General features: G+C 54.0%; 1 protein-coding gene across 10 annotated transcripts; it reads right to left on the reverse strand.

The window, feature by feature from the left end:
• Positions 1-190: 190 nt before the first annotated feature.
• Positions 191-19,914, reverse strand: FGR (FGR proto-oncogene, Src family tyrosine kinase). 10 transcript variants are annotated; one of them, XM_013047110.2, is made up of 13 exons: positions 19,768-19,914; positions 11,885-11,946; positions 10,685-10,911; positions 10,092-10,194; positions 9,178-9,276; positions 4,577-4,680; positions 4,202-4,351; positions 3,367-3,522; positions 3,110-3,289; positions 2,417-2,493; positions 2,002-2,155; positions 1,090-1,221; positions 191-977 (listed from the first exon to the last, which is right to left on the reverse strand). In XM_013047110.2, exons 3-13 carry the CDS (start codon positions 10,899-10,901, stop codon positions 769-771), a joined length of 1,581 nt encoding a protein of 526 aa, XP_012902564.1. In that variant the 5' UTR covers positions 10,902-10,911; positions 11,885-11,946; positions 19,768-19,914; the 3' UTR covers positions 191-768. The 10 variants fall into 10 exon arrangements, with proteins under 10 accessions (XP_012902564.1, XP_004741111.1, XP_044919973.1 ...); XM_004741054.3 differs by having other exon boundaries at positions 10,685-10,914; XM_045064038.1 differs by lacking the exon at positions 19,768-19,914 and adding an exon at positions 19,203-19,404.
• Positions 19,915-20,286: the final 372 nt, after the last annotated feature.

Here is a 20,286-nt window from a genome sequence, read left to right on the forward strand (position 1 = left end):
CTGTCCTAAACTCACATGGGGACAAGCCTCAGGACTTCCGGGTACCCCCAAACACACTGTGAGTTCCCTGTGTTCAGTAGGCATTAGGGCACGCTTTCACCTCCCCCTCCTCCCAGCAGCCAGAGCAATCACACTCATCTTCCTCTGGCCACCGTTCCCTCTAACAGAAGGGATTTTCATGGCTCAAGGATTCATATCGTCACTTTTCTTATTTACAAAAAGCAATAAACACACACGTGATTCAGAGAGGCGGTGGGTCCTCAGCAAGCCTCTCCCTCACCCTGGGCTTGGACCCCAGGCCCAGACCACAGCGTCCACCCAGCAAGAAAGGGATCCAGCAAAAACCTTCCCTGTCTTTGCAATTTACAGATGCAAGAGAACTGACTAGGAAGTGAACTCAGGGTGGGATGATACGGTAAAAAAGCAGGGATAGGAGGAGAGTGATGGAAAGGATATACAATTTTATAAATAACTAGACAAAGTCTGAGCATTTCTTTTGGGGGAGAGGTGGGGAGAGAGTCTAGAGGTAGGAGCCTAAGTGGGAAGGGGAGAAATAGTGCTTGGGGCCAGAGTCAGGGATGATCTCTAAGCCTGAAATGGCCCCATCTTTAAAAAGAGTGGGGTGCCCTAGGTGATGTCAGAGCAACCTGCTTGTTCTGACATGCTAGGATCCTATAGGGTTCTAAGCCTGGGGGCTTTGGGACCAGAGCCCTGGGGACTGGAAGGGATTGGTGGGCACCCCAGAAAAGTGGTGAATGCCCAAAAAGGCTATGTCTGATCCCCAGGCTGGTACTGGGGTTCTGTGGAGGTGAAGTAGTCCTCAAGGAAGGACTGCAGGTACTCGAAGGTGGGCCTCTCCTCTGGGTCCAGACGCCAGGTCTGCTCCATGACTTCGTACAGGGATGCTGGGCAGCCTGGTGGGCACGGCATGTGGTAGCCATGCTCCACCTGTTCCAACACTTCCCGGTTATTCATGCCTGGAGGGAGAGGCTCTGTCAATCAGGGGGCCTAGCCCCTTCCAAAGAGGCAACCAAGAGGAAACTGTCCCCATGACCGCCCACTCTTCTCCACCTCCCCACCCCAGCAAACCTGGGTAGGGTACTCGGCCCTTGCTGATGAGTTCAGTGAGCAGGATCCCAAAGGACCACACATCTGACTTGATGGTGAATCTGCCAAAGAGAGCAGCCTCCGGGGCTGTCCACTTGATGGGGAACTTGGCCCCTGGAGAGATTGGGAGAGAAGGGGGAGTCATTGAGGAGGTCCCTGGAACTGCTGGATTAAGAGAATGGCATGGTGGGGTGCCTGGCTGGCTCCATCAGAAGAGTTTGTAACTTTTGATCTTGGTGTTGTGAGTTTGAGCCCCATGTGGGCTGTAGAGATTACTGAAATAAATAAACTTTCAAAACTCACGACCCTGAAATCAAGAGTTGCATGCTCTTCCAACCGAGCCAGCAAGGTGCCCCTGCCAGGCACTGTTTTAGTGATTTACAGGCATTAACTCATTTAACCTCATAAAAAAACAAAACCCCTGCGAGGTAGATACTATTATTATCCTCACTGTACAGATCTGGAAAAGGAAGCACTGACTAGTTAAGTGACTTGCCCAGATCACATAGCTTTGAAGTGTTCACATTCACTCCCAGACATTCTGGCTACAGAGTTCACACCATTACACTCCACTGTCTTTCCCTTGAGAATTACGGTAGTGCCTGGCGTATACTAGGTGCTTGATAAATATCTGTTGACTTCCTTTTCTCTGAATATTTTCATTTTAATTATGAGAAAAAACAGCTCACAAAGGTCAGGTGACTTGCCCAAGGCCACTTGGCTAGTAAGTAGAGGAGCAGAGATTCAAACTTAGAGTTGCCTCTTCTACTACATCAGGATGGGAGAATCCCAGATGTTCTGGGAGCGGAGGGAATGGTTCCTGAATATGGGGGGCCCCATGACAGCCCCTTAGTGTGCCAGGGAGCTCTTGGAAGGTGAGGTGAGGCACGCCACCTTGCTGGGGGTTGTACTCATCATCTTCAATGAGACGGGCCAGCCCGAAGTCAGCAATCTTGCACACCAGCCGTTCCCCAACAAGGATGTTGGCTGCCCTCAGGTCACGGTGGATGTAGTTCATGCGTTCCATGTAGGCCATGCCCTCAGCCACCTAGCGGGGGTGGAGGGGCAAGTTATGGAGAAATGGGAACAGAAACACCATGGCTTGTGTGAGAGATCACCTGAAAACCCCACTTTCCAGATGAGGAGACTGAGACTCAGAGACGGGCAGTGCCCTGCCTCCAGTCGCACAGATGATTCAGTGGATAGGGCTGGATGTACTTCCCGGGGTAGGGCAGGTGTTTGAGGGCACACGGATTTGTGGAGGTTAATAGGAGAGCAGTCTGAAATAAAGGTTGCTGTCCCAGTTTACCTGGGCTGCCATGTCCACCAACTGGGGCAGTGTCAAATCCTGGCCTTCCCGGTCCTTAAGGAACTCCAGCAAGCTACCTGAGGAAAGGAACTCAGAGATATCAGCAAGAGAAAAAAGAAAAAGAAAAAAAGAAATATCAGCAAGACCACCCTCAGCTCCAGGCCCGCCTTCCCTCCCTTGGCTCCGCCCCACCTAGATAGTATCTCACAGATTTGCCCCGCCCCCTGTCCCCCGCCCTCTCACTTAGACCCGCCCCCACCAGGAGTCAGCCGGCTCCCTCAACCCCCCACAGATCTCGCTCAGGACTCGTTCCCATAGGCACCCAGACTGTCTACAGCTCGTTTCTTCCCCTCCTCGGTCCCCCTAGACACGCCCCACTCAGACTGCGCCCCAGATCTTTCCTCATCACAGATTCGATCTTCATTTGTCCAAGCCCCACCACCAGGGGAGACCCACCACCCCACGACCGAGGCTCCGCCCCCAGCCCCTTATTTAAACTTGGACCCGCCCCCCACTACCAGGACTCACTTGATTTCACTCATCCCGGCCTCTTTCTCCGACTCTTGCTCAAAGTCTCCGGTCCCATCACAGGTAGCCCCTCAGGTCCCTCCCCTCCCCCCCGCCCCCGACAACCTTCTGAACTTCGCCCCAAGTCCCGCCCCCCAGACTCCGCCTCCTCACCCCGCCCCTCACCGTGGCACATGAATTCGGTCACGATGTAGATGGGCTCCTCCGACACCACGGCGTACAGCTGCACCAGCTTGTCGTGCCTCAGCATCTTCATGATCTGCGCCTCCGCCAGGAAGGCCTTCGGGGACATGGTTCCCGGCTTCAGGGTCTTCACCGCCACCTTCGTGCTGCCGTTCCACATGCCTGCCATGTGGTCGCGGCTCGTCAGCACGGGCTCCCTGATGTCCCAAGCCCTCGCCCTGCCCCCGGGACCTCCGTACCCAGCCACACGTCCCCGAAGCAGCCGGTGCCCAGCCGGCGCTCGAGCGCGATGGAGCTGCGGCTGATCTCCCAAGCGTCCTTGGCCAGGCCTATTGTCTGTGGCTTCATGGTGGTGCAGGCCACTGTGAGCAGGTGGCATAGCCCGTCGTTTACCTCTGGGAGCAGGGGTGTTGGGGGGTGTTGAAGGTCACAGGCAGGCCAGGACGCCCCACACATTCCTCATCCTACCCCAGGCACCACCACCCCTTTCCCAATCAGTGGAGAGGAACTAGGCCACAGGTGAGGTTGCAGGCTGGGGCAGAAGGCCACCTGACCCACTGAGTAGGTGACTGTGTTGGTGCCCAGGGAAGGAAGTGGCCCCAAGAGGGAGAGATGATCCCTGCAGGGTTTGGTTTCCTTCCTACAGGAGGTAGGAAGCTGGGTGGGATTCTGACAGGTAGAAATGGAGTTGGGGATTCGGGACCGAGGTGTGGACATGAGGCCCTCACCCTTCCAGGGACCTCACCTTTGTTGTAACTAACCGAAGCAGAAACCCAGCATCGGCATCGATTCTCAGCTTCCTCTCAACCCTAAACCCCATCCTCCAAGTCAGGTCTACTTGGCGCCCTGCTCAGCTAGACAGTAGGGGGCGCCCTTCGGCCGGGGACAGCCTTACACCGGTTTCCTCTGGAATCCTACGGAGCAGGATCTTGGGCTGGGAACCCAAACACTTGGGCTCCAGTTCAGCCCCCAGCCACTACCGCTTTGGGGCCTCCTTTCCTTCTCTGGGCCTAATTCTCAGCGGGTTGGCTCGGGGACCCAAAGCACACACCAGCCCGGGAAGCCAGCCCTCACCAATGTAGTGCTGCACCAGCTCCTGCACGGAGTCGAACTGGGCCCGTGTGGTGATGTAGTAGCCACCCGTATCCAGCTTGCGGACTTTGTAATGCTTCACATGGTCGCCTCTGGCCTGGTCCCAATCCCGGATGGACAGGGAGTAGCCACCTGTGGGCAAGGGTCGCCTTCAAGTCGGCTTTCCTCCTTGCTCTCCATCTTGGAGCTTGAGAGGCCCCAGTAGGATGGCCACACCCCCTGGAACCCAGACCCAGTCTATCTCTGCCCTCCACCCCAGTCCCGTTCTGGGCCCAGGCCCTAACCCAAGCCCCTCACCACGGCTTCTAGCCCACCCTAACAACTGGGCCTCCCAGTTGCCCCTTCCCAGGCCCCCACCTTTGGTAGTCTCACTCTCACGAATAAGAAAGGCCCCTCGGGGGTTCCCGGGGGAGAGCAGCTGCCTCTCCGCATCCTTCCTCCCGATCTTTCCAAAGTACCACCTGTTGGGAAGGGCCAGCAAGAGTCAGAGACACCCAGTTCAACCCCCAACTCAGCCTCCTGCAGAAAAACACCTAACTAGCCAAGATTCAATTTCCTCACTGGTTAAACGGGGCTCCTACACCTGATTCGTATCCTGGTCAGGAGAAGCAGACAGACAGGAAATGTGGGATCCTGGGCTCCAAGTACGTGACCAGTAAATGTTAGGCTTCTCCTCTTTGCTCTCTGGGTTTCTCTTCAACTAAAACTGCTAAGACCCCAGTCACTAGTGACCTCCTCAGGGTGCTACCAGTTCCTTAACGCATCTCACGACTGCTCCCCTGTGGGCTCAACTTTGCAGAGGCGGAACTTGAGGCTCAGAGAGGGGAAGTGGCCTTCTTGCAGGACTGGTTGATGAGGTCTACCTGAAATTCTCTACTGCCGAGTCTAGTTCTTTTCCCACCACTCAGGCAATCTCTCAGATCCTTCTTCCCACATCCACCCCCAACCCCCAAATCTTTTCCTCCTGTGACTTCCAGACAACAGTCTTTGCTGCTTCTTTCCCCCTGTTGCTGACTGTTCCTGCCTCGCTCTGACTGCTGCTTTTCCTCCACTCTCTGAAATTTGGATGTTCTTTGAAGGCTAGACTTCAAGTTCAGGTGGCAAGCATTCCTGTTCTGTCTCGGATATTCTTCCGGGACTGAACTGTAGCCTTAAATCCACTGTGAAAGCACCCCAAGGGGAATTGAAGGGGATCCACAAGTATCATAGCAGACTCAGATGTCCTTTGATTATAAATCGGTCAGTATGGGGCACCTGGGTGGATCAGTGGCTTAAGGTTAAGCGTCTGCCTTTGACTCACGTCATGATCTGGAGGGTCCTGGGATAGAGCCATGTGTCCCATGTGTTGGGCTTCCTGCTCATTGAGGAGTCTGCTTCTCCCTCTCTCTCTGCCCCTCCTTCCCTCCAACACCCCCCCATGCATGCATGTGTACATTCTTCCCCTCCCTGCTCTTCCTCATCTTGCGTGGGCGCATGCGCATATGTCCTCATGCTCTCTCTCTTTCTCAAATAAATAGATAAAATCTTTAAAATAAATAAATAAGCCAGTCCACACCTAGGAACTAGGCACAGTTTGGGGAACAGGGAAGGAACTGGCAAGTGGTGTGTCCAGGCGACGAGGAAGGATGGGGAAGGAAGAACTGTTGAAGGACTGTGTAAATGGGACACGCTCTCAAGTTTTTTCAAAGGCCTGACCCATAATACCCTTGATAGTAGTTACTTCCTTAATAATTAACTTAATAATAGCAGTACTTATTTTCTGTCATGTGCTGCTTTAATACATGTTATATTCATTTAGTTCTTTTTTTAAAAAAAAAGATTATTTATTTATTTGACAGAGAGAGAAGTACAAGCAGAGGGAGCAGTGGAGGGAGAAGGAGAAGCAGACTCCCTTCTGAGCAGGAACCCACCAAGCAGCACTCGATCCCAGGACTCCAGGATCATGACCTGAGCCGAAGGCAGATGCTTAACCGACTGAGCCACCCAGGCGCCCCATTATTTATTTAGTTCTGACAACAACGTTGTGAGGAAGGTCCTATTATTAAGCCCCACTAGACAGATGAGGAAATGGAGATTACTAGTGGTTAAGCAACTTGCCCAAGGCCACACGCTCTTAAACTGTGTTGCCAGAATAGGAACACAAGCTGTCTGCTCGAGGGCCTGCACTCTTAACCACAACACGGCTCTTAGGCATGACACTGCACGGAGTGCCTCTCAGGGCTTCGTGACACTGCCTCTAAGCTGTGGATGCAAGCATGAACCCCCAATACCTCCCACTTTCTGCATCTTCACCCCTTCCCTCCCCCATGACTCCTACCACTTTCCCCAGATAAAGGCCTTTGGGCTCAGGACCCCAACCACTCCCCTCTGCTCAGGGACACCTCTCCCCTACCAACAGTCCCTTCCCCACCCCCCACAGCCTTTCCATCCCACCAACCTCTACATATACACCCATTTCTTCCTCCCCCACCCAAAACTTTCCTAAGCCCTAACTTGCCACCAACATTCTGCTCTATCTCTCACCTTCCCTTCTCTTGAAAAAGCACTTCACACTTGGGTCTCCACTTCCTCACCTCCTACCCGCCCCAGCCCCCACCCCCGCCCCAGGCTCTGCTGTCTGGCCCCCGCCCCCACTTCACAGCGAGAGATCTCTCACCAAGGTCACCCCCATTGCCAAATCCAGTGGCAGCCTCTGACACTCCCTTTCGTGTTTCCTGCAACCTCTCCTCCACCCTCTTGGCTGTTCTGACTTGGCTTGGCCTGATTTTTCAACAGCAACTTCTCCTTCAAGGCAGCTTTCTCCAAAGTTGAGTCCTAGGGCCAATCTCTCTCTCGCTCTCCCCCCCATCCTTCACCCTCCCACGCAGCTTTGTCACCTCCGCTCTGAAGAATACCCAGGGGTTCCCTCTGCAAGAGCCATAGCAAACAAAGAGCCTTAGTGCCAACTATGAAAAGATGCCCCTTCCTCTGGGCTAATTCAGCGGCCTAGCCTGGCCTGGGTCCGGCACCTCTCATACAAAGCACAGCTGAGAGGCGCTTGGGTGGCTCAGTGGGTTAAAGTCTCTGCTTTCAACTCAGGTCATGATCCCAGAGTCCTGGGATTGAGCCCCACATCAGGTTCTCCACTCAGTGGGGAGCCTGCTTCCCCCCACCCCCCCACCCCCCGCCTGCCTCTCTGCCTACTTGTGATCCCTGTCTGTCAAATAAATAAATAAAATCTTAAAAACAGAAACAGAAACAAAGCACAGCCGAATTCTATTGTTGGCAGTCTTCTACCAGGGTGTCACTCTCTGCGAACCTTAACCCAACAAGTCCCCCCACCAGAACCCAGACACCTATACCTGCTCATACGTTCCCCACTTTAGCAAATGACACCATCGCCCACTCAGTTCCTCAGGAAGACTTTGGGTCACCCTTGATTTCCTCCCACTCCCCAAACGCAATGGCAAATTAGTCACCAAGTTCTGGTGTCTCCCACTCTGCAGTCTCTCCAATCTTTTCTTTTCCCATACATGTATACATATATGCACACAGATTTAAAAAAAGGTTTTTATGAGCCCTGGTTTTCTCATCTGTAAAATGGGACAACAATAATATCGATATTGCAACTAGGAAAATTAAATGACTAAAGGTACGTAAAGTCCCTGTTGTCATATCTTAGGTTATAATGGTACACTATGAATGATAATTTCCTGTCTCATTAATAGGATTAATTCTTTCCCTCGCCAAGATTTGATTGATTTATTTATTCGAGAGATGGCAAGCAAGAGAGAGCATGCACGGGTGTGTGAGTGGGGGGAGGGGTAGAGGGAGAGAGACAAGCAGACTCCACTCAGCTGTAGCCAGATGCAGGGCTCTGTCCCAGGACCCTGAGATCATGACCTGAGCCAAAATCAAGAGTCAGATGCTGGGCCCCTGGGTGACTCAGTCTGTTGGGTGGCTGACTCTTGGTTTCAGCTAGGGTCGTGGTCTTGGGGTCATGGGATCTGGCTCTGGGCTCAGTAGGAAGTTTGTTCTCTCACTCTCCCTCTCCTTCTGCCCCTCCTCCTGCTCTAGCTCTCTTTCTCTCTTTCTAAAAGAAATAAATGTGGGGCGCCTGGGTGGCTCAGTGGGTTAAGCCTCTGCCTTCATCTCAGGTCATGATCCCAGGGTGCTGGGATCGAGCCCCGCATTGGGTTCTCTGCTTAGCAGGGAGACTGTTTCCCTTCCTCTCAAAAATGAATAAATAAATAAGACAAAACAAAATAAAATAAATAAGTGAATCTTTAAAAAAATAAATAAATAAAAGGGTGTCTGGGTGGCTCAGTTGGTTGAGCGATGGCCTTTGGCTCGGGTCATGATCCTGGAGTCCCACGATCATCAGGCTCTCTGCTCAGCGGGGAGTCTGCTGCTCCCCTGACCTCTCTCCTCTCATGCTCTCTCTCTCTCTCAAATAAATGAATAAAACCTTAAAAAAAAAGTCGGATGCCACCCAGGTGCCCCTTTAACAGAGTTAATTCTAAGTAATATCCCCTTGTGTTTGTTTAGGGTTTTACAGTTTTTTAAAGCTCGTATGCTGTTGTTATCACTGACAGTCAATATGTATAATGCTTAGCAAGTGCCCTCAGACTATCTGGGTTCAAATACAAACTCCACCAACCTACTAGCCATGTGAACTCAGGAAGAATATTTAATATCTCTGTGCCTCACTTGCTTCATTCATAAAGCAGGATAATATTAGTTCCTCACTCTGCTAATACACAGAAAGCCCTTTGAATAGTGCCGGGAACATAGAACATGGTACATAAATATTATTTACTCTCATAAACGTCATTATTCTCTTCCCTTATTCTCACAATGACCTCACAGAAATATAGGTAAGAAGATAGGCTCAGAGTGGGGCTGTGACCCAGAGGTGCCTTTGGATGCCAGGTTCCCATCCTGTCCATAGGGATAGCCACCTCCTACCCCCTACTCACTCTTCAGCCTGGATGGAATCCACAGGGGCCACGTAGTTGCTGGGAATATAGCCAGTTTGTCCGGAGCTGAGAGAACGAGCTTCCCACCAGTCACCCTCACTGCAGACACAGGACACAGGGCATCAGTGGCAGCCCAGCACCCTGGAGCACCCTGGAGCCTGGCAGGGGCACGCGAAGGCTCAGGAGAAGACTAGCCCTGCCAGCCCCTCACCTTGGACAACCCCCCTTCCCCCCCGCTGCCCCAGGCTCTTGTCTGTTCTGTTCTCAGCCACTGAAACTACCTCAGGAGACTTTTCCCTGCAGAAGCAACATGTCTGGAGATGTGTGGGCCTTCTGGCTTTTGTCTTTGGCTCCTTAGCTGGGCTGGGGTTTGAGTGGGCAGTGGACAGGTAACTCCATCACTTCCCCGCTGAAATCCTCCCCTACCCCCAAGGACAATATATTTCCTTTTGGATAAAATCCAAATTCTTCAATATGGCTTAAAAAGCTCTATAGAATCTGTTTCCCCTGCCTCTGTAGTTTCTGCTCTGTCCATTCTACACATCATACTTTATGATCCACCAAGATCAAACCACTTGGTGGTTTCTAGAAGTTATCATTTATTCTCGTGTTCTCTCATTCTCTCTTCCTCTTTTCTCGCCTCTTCCTTCGACACCTATTCATTTTTCTAGTCTCCCCTTAGAAATCACCTCCTTCAGGAAGGCTGCCTTGATCATTAGCCTCAAGACCATATTAGTGTTCCTTCTAGGCCCATATGTCCTCATGCTCCCCCTACATAGTGATTACTCAGAGTTGTTCTTGTCATATATCTGTGTCCCCAACTAGGCTGCTTTCTGAGGGATCAGGCAGGATTCCTCTCTGGGTCCTGCTCCCAGCCCCGGCCACATCCTGAGCCAGGTGGCCTGGTTACTTACGTGTTGTTCAGGATGTGGAACTTCTCACCCTTGGTGAAGGGGAGGTCATCCTCTGTCCGGGCCTCATAGTCATACAGGGCGACGAATAGGGTCACCCCAGTCCCTGTAGAGTCAGGGCTATTCAGCAGAGTAGGGCATGGGATGCGGGCTCCAAGGGGCCTGCACCCCCCAGAGTCCCGTTCCCCAACCAGGCTCTGTGCCTCCCCATGGCTGCAGCGCCTGGTCCCCAAAAGCCTTTGGAGTCCAGTGGATTTCTGATTTGAGCTTCACAGCTTGGCCTCCCATGGATTCAGGACACATGCCTTCCAGACCATCCCTCCCACCCTGGGGAGCTCCTATCACCCATTCCTCCTCTTCCCCACCAAGACTCCCTGCTTGGGCCTGTCATCAGGGGCCCTCTCTCAGATGGGAACAGAGCTGTCTTCCCCTCAGACTGGGATTTCCGATTTAGGGCTGTACTTTCTTCCTCAGACCGTGCTCTGAAAGCAGGGCAGTGTCTCCCACATCATACTCGAGGGTCCTAATGATGCCTCCCTTTCCCCCAGGTTCCTCCAGGGGCCAGATAGAGCTTGCCTCCAGCCCACTAGACTCACCTGAGATGCCCCTGATGGTGCTCCCATCGAGAAAGGCGGGGCTGGTGGACTGAGTGGAGAAGTTGTAGTTGGGGATATGGGCAAAGGAGGACACGGTCCGGGCCTGAGTCGGGTCAGGGCCATAGCGGTCCGCGGCCCCACTGCCCCTGAAGTCACTTTCCAGGCCAACATCCTCCTTGAGCCCTGGCTCCAACTTCTTGCAGAACACACAGCCCATTCCAGGTGCCCTGCTACAGAATGGGGTATGCCTCACTCTGGGGCCCCTGCCAGATAAGCCCCCTGCCCGTGTACACACACATGCACGCGTGCACACGCACACTCACATGGGCGTGCAGTTTCCCCTCTGGGGTCTGCCCTGGTGAAGGGTAAAGGTGAGGTAAGGCTACCTTTGGGTCTACGTCCCAGCTGTTGTCATAGGTTTGCAGACAGACTGTATACCCTTAGTGCGCTTTGGGCTGCTGCTGTGTTTATCGATCGATTTTTGCCTCCTCTTGCTTCAGTACATCGTGTTTTTGTGACTTCTTCAGGGTGCTTGGATATGCTTGTCTCTTTGTGTGTCTCTAAGTATTTGTGAGCTCCCCGTGGATATGTCTATGCGTGTGCAGTCTCTTGTGAATGTTTGTGTGTCTATGTGAGTATATGGGTGTGGGTGCATGTCTCTGGGCATGTGAAGGCTCTGTGTGTGTTCATGTCTTCTGAGTGTGTACGTGCATATGCTGTTTCTGTGCAAGCGCATATGTGTGTTCCTCTGTATGCATGTGTGTCTATCAGGTGGTCTGTGTGAGTAGGTGCCTCTGTGTCCATGTGTATGACAACGTGCATAGCCCTGTGTGGGAGAGTATGTGCCTCTGTGTGTGTGTATGTGTGTGTGTGTGTATGCAGGTCTGTGTATGGGAGTATGTGTGAATGTCTCTGTGATGTGTGTGTCCAGGTCTCGAGACAGGTTTGTGTGTGAGTGTGTGTGAGCTCTGTGTGTCTGCACCTGGAGATTCCCTGCAGAGGGGGATCAAGGCCATTTCCTGTTGTGGGTCCAGCCTCTGGCCTCTCAAGCTGCCTCTTTGTGGCTCCCCCATCTGTTACCTAGCAACAGGGCTCTTGGAGGAGGAGGGGGCTGGGATGAGTTGTGGGGCTCAGGAAGGCCACCCCACCCCTTTTCCTGACCCCTTTTCCAAAGCCCTCAGTTTTTCCCTCCCCACTCACCCTCAGGCCCCTACTGCAGGGTCAGCAGGGCTGCGGCATGGTCCTCGGGAGGGGCCAGAGACCTGAGCGCGAGAGAGAAGGACATGGAAGGGGAAGGCTCTGCCAAGGCTCCTGCAAAACAGCTGCCAGCTTCTGCCCTCTTCAGGAAGCCAGGCCTGGGCTCTGTCCCAGCATGACTTCTGCCTCCGCTTTCCTTCCCACCGCCCCTGGCAAACTTACACATCCACCCTCACACGTGACACACCACCCACACCAACCCTCTCACACTCATAGCCACCTGACACACCAGCTCACCAACACGCACACACACCAGCACAGAGTCACACACCAACACCCACAGTGGACACTTGAGTGAGTGTGCTCACCAACAACACCAACACACTAACACAACTGAACTCTCATGTGAGGCCAAGCTCTGACGCACAAATACACACGCGCACGCATGTGCAGGCACACAGGCTACCTCTCAGGGTGACAGACGCCTCCTCAGATACTTAACTGTTTGTGTCAGACCCACCGCTTTCGTTGGATTTCTATCACACCGTGCTCGGCTCCCTCCCAGGCACCCCGTCACTGCAGGCCACGTCTGCTCCCACCCTGGGCTCCGTGATCCCCAACGGTGCCAGGGTCACACCTGGTGGCAAGGTGAAGGTGGACACCTACCTCCACAGCTCACTCCTATCCCCACATTAGGGAAAGGCCCAGGTCAGAAGCCAGAGCCACCAGGATTCCTTGGGGAGCCCCCCTACATGAGCCGAGACTTTCCCAAAAGCTACATCCTCTGAGCCACAGGACAGGCAGGTCATTGAGCAAGGGCTCCCCACGCCCCACCAGAAACTCTGTCATTGCAACACTCAGAGAGGAACTGCTGGGGAGAGGGTTTCTTAAGCTGTGAGAGAAATGGAGAGTAGTAGGGTGGGGCCAACCCAGTGAACCCTGACTTCCCCCAGAGGGGCTGAGGACCCTTGTGACAAGTGCCCCCTCCTTGCCTTTCCTGACCCCCAAGTCCAGTTCCCTTATGGACATCCTCCTCCCCTTCTCTCTGTGTCCTGCTCCTCCTACTGCATATGCTCGCTCACCTCTTCCAGGAAGCCTTCCTAGCTCTACCGGATCCAGCCGCCTCGCCAATGACTCTGTCACATCGGTGTCCTAATCTTTCCTCTCCACCCGCCAGCCCCTTTCACTCTTCACTGTAACTGTTCTCCGGTGTGTGTAGGGGAGTGACACCCAGCTGGCGAACTGCGAGGGCTGCTGTGGTGAGAACTAAAATAGCCTGTGTTCACTAAGCCATTGCTGAGATCTTCACCTCAGAACCCCTCCCCTGGGGTGCAGCCACTGTGTCTGAAAGGCCCCAGGACACTGAGGGCTGGTCAGGGCCAGAGAGAGGATATAAGTGAAGATGGGGGCATCCAGGGCCCAGGAAGGAAGGGATTTCAGGCGCTGAGGGGACAGATGGGTGTAAGAAGAAAACAAAGGTTACAGGGTGAGAATGAGGTCTTCTCACAGGAAGGCACCAACCCATTGCAAATGGCTCCCTGGGCCTACACCCAGATCCACACAGCCTTCCTGACACGTTCTTGGACGCACCTCACAGAGACACTGAGCTCCTTTATACCCGGACATCTTCGAGGATAGCCACATCCCCCTCACAGACACCCCCGGCCCTCACCCACTCATACGCATAGGTGCACATGCACACACTGCACATGCCTTTCTGCGAGAACAGCACAGACAGGATTTATAGCTCTCATGAGGGGCTGACCACAGCACTAAACACTTGACATACGTTATTGCATTTTATTCTCATAACGACACTCTGACGTATGACTATTATTGATAAGGCAACTGAGGCATGGCGAGCTTGAGAGACCAGCCTGAGGTCGCACACATGATGAATCCTAACATTTGGCTCCAGAACCTGAGCCACTTCTCTCCATCGCCTGGTCACAGAAACAGATAATGACAGCCATTCCTGCCAGCATGCACAGAGGCACAGAACCCCTAGAGGGACACACAGAGATATACAGAGTCCTCTCCCAAGTCATAGACCCATACAGAGCACCTCCGAAAAGAGACACGGATTACAGAGTACAACCTCTTGGGTCCCCACATAGATACAAGGTTGCCACTTCCAAAAACACCCAGATAAATATCACCACAACATTTTTATTTTTTTAATTCTTTTTTAAAGTAGGCTGTAGGCTCAATGTGGGGCTCGAACTCACAACCCAGAGATCAAGAGTCACATGCTCCACTGACAGAGCCAGTCAGGCGCCCCTCCCCACCCCCATTTTTAAGTCAGTCTAACAGGAGTCCCACATGCTGCATGCCTGGAATGGGTTTAGGGTGTCGGTGAGAGGGGGGCTGTGTACAAATTGTGAGCCTCTGAGAAGGAGGTAGAGGTCTCTGTGGGCTGAGGTAGAGCCCTGATAGGGTGGACAGTGTGAGGAACAGGCAGTGGGGACCAGCTCTCGGGACGTGGTACTCCTCGGCCTGCTGGGGACTGAAGTTCGGGGCTAGGCATGGCTCTCTGGGTACCGGTATGCTAACGGGATTGGGGGGTGTGGGGTGAGGGAGTGGGGCACAGGATCTGGCATCCGCATGGTCCAAGACATTGGTGGGGGGGCATGCTGGATGTGACCACACTCACCTGGTTTGTCAGAGGAAAGAAAGAGATGGGAGAAACGGAGAAAGAGAAGACACAGAGAGAGAGACAGAGACTGAGAGATACAGAGAGAAAAGAAAAACACAGTATGGTGTGCTGGCATACTGACTCTCAAAGGAAAAAAAGGCCCTGACTTGTAGCATTTGCTGATTTCTGTTGTATAAATATTCCCACCATGGCTGATTTCAAGTAACCGAGGTGACTTCTTGAGCGCAGGGCTGCGGAAAGGTTCATGCAATCAGCTCCCCAGAGCCCGGGCTCGCAGGCTCCAGCAGCTCACTGCCAGGAAGGAATAAAAAGAAAGAGACAAACAGAGACAGAAACGAGAAATAGAAAGACAACAGAGAGACACGGACCGAAAAAGAGAAAGGTAGAAATTAAGAGAAACTCGGGGAACCAAAGAGTCAAAGGCAGAGGAGAGAAGGCAGAAGAAGCAGGCTGGGTTCTCTGTGCTCAGGCATCAGCAGACAGACAGCCCCCAGCACTCTCCCTCCTCGCCCACCTCGGATCCTAAGCGGTGCCACCAACTCTGCCGAGAGTCATTTGACTTCCTAGAAGTCTGGGTGGCAATAACTATTGGTCTAAAAATTTCTAATTTATTAAATACTTACCCAGTGCCTGGCATTGTGCCAAGCAATTCTCACATATGATCTCATTAATAACCCTAGGAAGGAGCTTTCATAACTACACTTAAGCAAACTGAGTCGCAGATAAGCAAACTGAGTCGCAGAGATGTTAAGTAACTTCCCCAAGATCACACAGCAAGTAAGGGGAGGCAAAAATGCAACACCAAGCCATTCTAAGCACAGTTCTATTTTGTAGCCCTAGTAGAAGCAATAATGTGTATCCCTTCAAGGGCACCTACAATGTGCCAGGCCCTATGCTACCTACTCTCAGTCCTCAATGCAGCCCACAGAGGCGAAGCCATGAGCATTCTGGTCACTGTAGGGACTTGGGTCTGTTTATGCCTCTCAAACACCTGGTTGATGGGAATTAGTTTCCAGAGCCTCATCTGTATCAAAATCAGGTTGCAGGTATTTGAGCTGAGGTCCACCCCTGGACCAGGGTGCTCCTGCCTTCAACATCTCTATCTGTGTGTCCCTTCCCAGCCCTATTCTTTTACTTTTTTTTTTTTTTAACCCACTCAGGCGCCCACTTTTTTTTTTTTCTTTTTTAAGTAAGCTCTCTGCCCCACGTAGGACTTGAACTCATGACTCCTGGATCAAGTGCTCTACTGACTGAGCCAGCCGGGCGTCCCTGTTCTTTATATTACATTATTAGCCTGGAACCCTGCATGAAGGCTATCAGCTCTCCAAGCCTCAGTTTTTGTATCTGTACCTTCTGTTGTGGGGAAGGCTTGAAGAGACATGCCTCTGGCCCCGTGTGCAGTGGCCAAGTGAGTCTGAAAACCATAAGCAGCAAAGCTAGAATGCGCCCCCCCCAACCATTTATCAGTTCGCCTCCCTCTGGTGTGTAGAGGGGAAAGTGACTTGCTCAAAGTCAGACAGCCCCACAGGGGATTCAAAGCCAGGCCCATTAATTCAGGTCCAGAATTCAGTTCACACCGTGGCTGTGTTCTTCAGAGCCTGCGCAGGAAGGTCACGCTGTCCCCGACGAGTTTACGTCATATTTCCAGCCCATGGCCAAGGGAACGTACCTCCCCTGCCATATGGCAGCTGGCCACTCGGCAGGGAGCCTGCTTCAGACCTAGCCCTGCTCCAGAACATAGAGCCCCAGGCCCACCCACCCTTTCTTGAGGTCCCTGCTTCCCGAAGCCGCATCAGGGCTTTAATGTAGACACAGGACGTCCTGTTCCCCCCAACCCCTGCCAAGTATCTGTGGGACCTGGAGACAGATTTAAGCTTAATTCTCCATGGCCTGACAACTAGTTGGAGACATTGGGGAAGTCGGTTCACATCGCTGAGCTGTACTTTCTTTGCCTAGCAAATAGGAATATAAATCTCCACCTCAGGGGGCTGCTTCTGAGCATCAAATGTGAAAGTACCAGGCACATAGCTGGTGCTCAGCAAACTTTCACTTCCACTCCTTTATCTTGAGGAAGGCTCCTCCAAGGCCCAGGGAGGGGGAGCAGCAGGGCCGGGGAGGGGGGCGACAGGGGGGGGGGAGGGGGGCGACGGGGGGGGGGGAGGGAGTTCCCAGGGTGAGGTGGGAGGGCTGAGCTGGTTCAGTCACCTGGGGGATTTCAAGAAAGAGGGAACTGGGACTTTGGGCAGCAGCAGGAAACCACCGTCCTGCAAGAGTTCCGGCTACTCTTCAGGGCTCCGGGGTGGCCAGGGGCAGGGCACAAGTCTCAGCCTGGCTATGCCCCATCCCCTCTATGAGGCTTCCATCGCTCACCCATAGAGGCCCTCCGCCCCTCCCTGAACTCCAGTGTCTCTTACTAACCCCCAACCCTTTCACAGAAGCCTCATCTCTCATTGAGCCTCTAACTATCTCACGCCGCCATTCTCTCTGGAGACCTTACAACACCTCACCCCTAACACCCAAGGCCTAAGAAGACATACCCCTGACTCTGACTCTACCACTTGGTGGGCCCGGTGTGGTGGGGGCATGTGAGAGAGGGGCCCTAGCTCTATCCCCCATGTGATCCCGAAGGTGTCAGCTGAATTTTCTCCACTTGAGGTCTGCTTGGTGCAGAAAGGGACCTGGCTTCTCCTTCCCCTGCTCTGGGGTCCCTCTACCCAGCCTCCCAAGGTCTAGCCACTTCCTTTGGCCACAGTAGCTCCAGGTGGCTAGAGAACACCCAAGCACCCACATATACATTCACAGGCTGTGCTCATTCACTCAAAACCCAAATCATACTCACACTCTGACCACCCACTCACAGCTTCAGGCCGACTGGGTTCGTGCCGCCCATGAACTCCACATCTCCCACAATTCATCAGTCAGCGGTCCCCTATCCACAAGGCTACAAGGGTCTAGCAGGGATGAGGAGGGAACACAGGTCTCAGCTCTGGCTACTTCTTTCATCACATCAGGGACAAGATGCTCTGGATTCCGAATCCCTGCTTCTGGCCCCAATCAGTCCTTGACTGCTGAACCTCGCTCTTCCTATCCGTGAAGTGAGAACAGAGCCCTGCTCTCCCATTACATCACAGATGCAAGGATACCAAAAGACTCAGGGATCACTGGGGATGGTACCATAAGGGTTGGGGACAGACCTCAAACCTGCTGACTTCCCCAGTATGGGACTTCAACAGATCCACAAACATTTATTTACTAGATGTCACTTGTGTGCTGGTCCTGGAGGCCCTGACAGGCTTTCTGTAACCCCTCCATGAGAAGGTGAAGGAAAGCATCCCGCCTAGGTCAGGAATAACTCTTAACCCCTCCAGGACACTCTGCAAAAACCGCTTTCTAAAGCACCTGATTCTGGGGATTCGGGGAGAGAGCGGGTGATGGGACCTAAGTAGGGACAAAGGTGATTTCCCCCATAATTCAATTGAGGAAAATGAGGCCCAGAGAAGCCCTATAACTTGTCTAAAATCACACAGCAATCAAGGGCCCGGTCTGGCTAAGCCCCTGCGACTGCAGATCCTCGCCCCAGGATGCCTGAACACTGAGCTTCACTGCCTTACTCCTCTGCGCAGAAACCTGCCCCTGACTGAGGATCCAAAATGCGGGCGGAGGGGTACCAAGGGGGCTGCATAGGCAACGCGTCGAACAGCAGCGAAGCGGGGCTCTGTCTCTCCACCCTCTGGTTGCTACGGAGACAGCCTCTCCGGGCAACTGCGGTCAAAAGCAGGATTTCCGTCGGGGCTGCCAGCAATTCCCGGATCCCTTGGGGAACGTTGGACCGAGACCGCCCCTGGAGGCGGGAAGGGGGCACCCAGAGAGGCCCATCCCTGCTGAGGGCGGGGACTTCCCCAGGAAGCCGGGACCCACGCCTCTAGCGCCTTGGAGGAGTCCCCTCGCCATCCGGGACCCGCCCACCAGTGCTGGCGCGGGAGGGTGTGGGGGACTGCAATCTTGGCAGCCTCCGCGCCCCACCAGGCTACGGTCTTCACCCTCGACTTCTGCTGATTTGGGATAGGGGGGACTTCTCGGACTCCCGGAATCGTGCCCCACATTCTGCATCCTCCAGAAATGGTTCTCCTTGACCTCCTCCAGCAAACGCCCTCACCTGGTCTCCCAGCACACCCCCCCCCCCCAACACACACACCTAGTTCCCCTCTTCCAGAACGCTCAGCTTCTCCCCGGCGCCTCACTTTCAAGGTCCCCTCAATTTATTCCCCAATCCCCTTGGGAGGATCTCCCTAGTCCCTCTCCCCTGACTCAGACCCCTTCCCAAATTCTATTAATTTCACTCTACAGGTTCCCTCCGTTTGCCTACCGTTTTCCCTACCAGACCTTTTTAGGGGGTCTCTTTAATCTACTTTCCTCATATTCCTTCAGCCTCCCCCCCCCCCCGATTTTATCCGTCTCCTTCTACTGGTTTCCTCAGTTTCCCTCCTGAGGTCCTTTTCGGGGATGAGGTCCCTCCTCCTCCAGGTCCTTTTCGGGGGTGAGGTCCCTCCTCCTCCAGTTCAGCCTTCCTCCCCGCACCCCCCCCCCAGCCGTCCCACCGAGGCGCCCGCGGGCAGGAGGCGGAGCACCGCGCGGCCGGTCCAGCCCCACCTGACGGCCGCCTACCTGGTCCCCGGGGAGGCCGCCTCGGACGGACCCCAGGCAAGCCGGCCGGGTTCCCAGCAGCTGCGAGTGCAGACGTTGTGGGGGACGGGGTGGGGGTAACTGAGGAGCTGCCGGCCTCTGACCGCCGCCCGCTCTGGGCCGGGAGGAGGAAGCCGCCTCGGACTTCTCTTATTGAAGCCCTGCGGCGGCGACGGCGGCGGCGGCGGCGGGGAGGACTCGCAGTCACGCCCCAGCCCCAAGCCGGCTGCCCCAGGCGGGGAGGGGCCCTCAGATCCCAGGCCCGCCCGCCCCCACTGCCAGCCTTCCCCCGGGTGATGGGGGGAGGGGGTTGGGCTCTCCCAGCCCTCTCCCTGCACCCCAGCTCCTCCCCGCAGACCAAAGGCCCCAGCACAGCCTTTCTAAAGGCCCCCTTCCAAGAGGGGCAGGTTCCTCAGCCTCAGAAGCACCTGCTGTTTTAGACTGATTCGATTTCAGATTAAGAAGGAACTTTTCTCTATTACTGAAGCCCACCCCACCCCATTTTCACAACTGGGAAAACTGAGGACCAGATGCGGGCAGGTCTTACCCAAGTTCTCCGGCCCGTTGACTTCAGATCGCTGTCGCCAGAGCCACTGCGGATCGGATCACCTTGCCTCGCCTCCCTCAGGAGCAGGACAAGTGGGGGCACAGGACTGTAGGAAGGTGGGGAGCAGCGGGGGATCCTTCTCTCAGGAGACTGCTTTTCAGAGGAATCGGCCCTCAGGCCACACCTGAGGAAGGGGAAGACTGTCAACCTCCCCCTCCAGCCACACCCAAGATTTAGAGAAACTGAGTGTCATCCTCTAGCACAGTTCCCAGCCTATGTGACTAGGAGGGATCCCTGATCACCACCCCCCACATACCTGGGGTTCAATCTCACCTCCCATCACCCTTCCTTCCTCACCTTTAAACCAAGGACCAGGAGAATCCCTCCTCCTCTGGGGAGGAGGAGATGTGTGTGTGGGAGGGCTGTTTGGTGAAGTATGTGTATTGTGATATGAGGGGAAGGCAGGGAGGGTGTGTGAGCACAGATGTGTGTGTGTGTGTGTGTGTGATTGTAGGCAAT

This window comes from Mustela putorius, unplaced genomic scaffold (genome assembly GCF_011764305.1).
Source record: "Mustela putorius furo isolate JIRA1106 unplaced genomic scaffold, ASM1176430v1.1 tig00003853_pilon_pilon_pilon, whole genome shotgun sequence".
Taxonomy (NCBI): domain Eukaryota; kingdom Metazoa; phylum Chordata; class Mammalia; order Carnivora; family Mustelidae; genus Mustela; species Mustela putorius.

What these genes read in the sequence shown, in the direction of transcription:
- FGR (XM_013047110.2), bottom strand. Translation starts at nt 10,901, where the DNA reads ATGGGCTGTGTGTTCTGCAAGAAGTTGGAGCCAGGGCTCAAGGAGGAT. An exon ending in GACCGAATTCATGTGCCACG is followed by an intron (nt 2,494 to 3,109) that starts GTGAGGGGCGGG and finishes TCCTTTCCTCAG; the next exon opens with GTAGCTTGCTGGAGTTCCTT. An exon ending in TGGTGGACATGGCAGCCCAG is followed by an intron (nt 2,156 to 2,416) that starts GTAAACTGGGAC and finishes CACCCCCGCTAG; the next exon opens with GTGGCTGAGGGCATGGCCTA.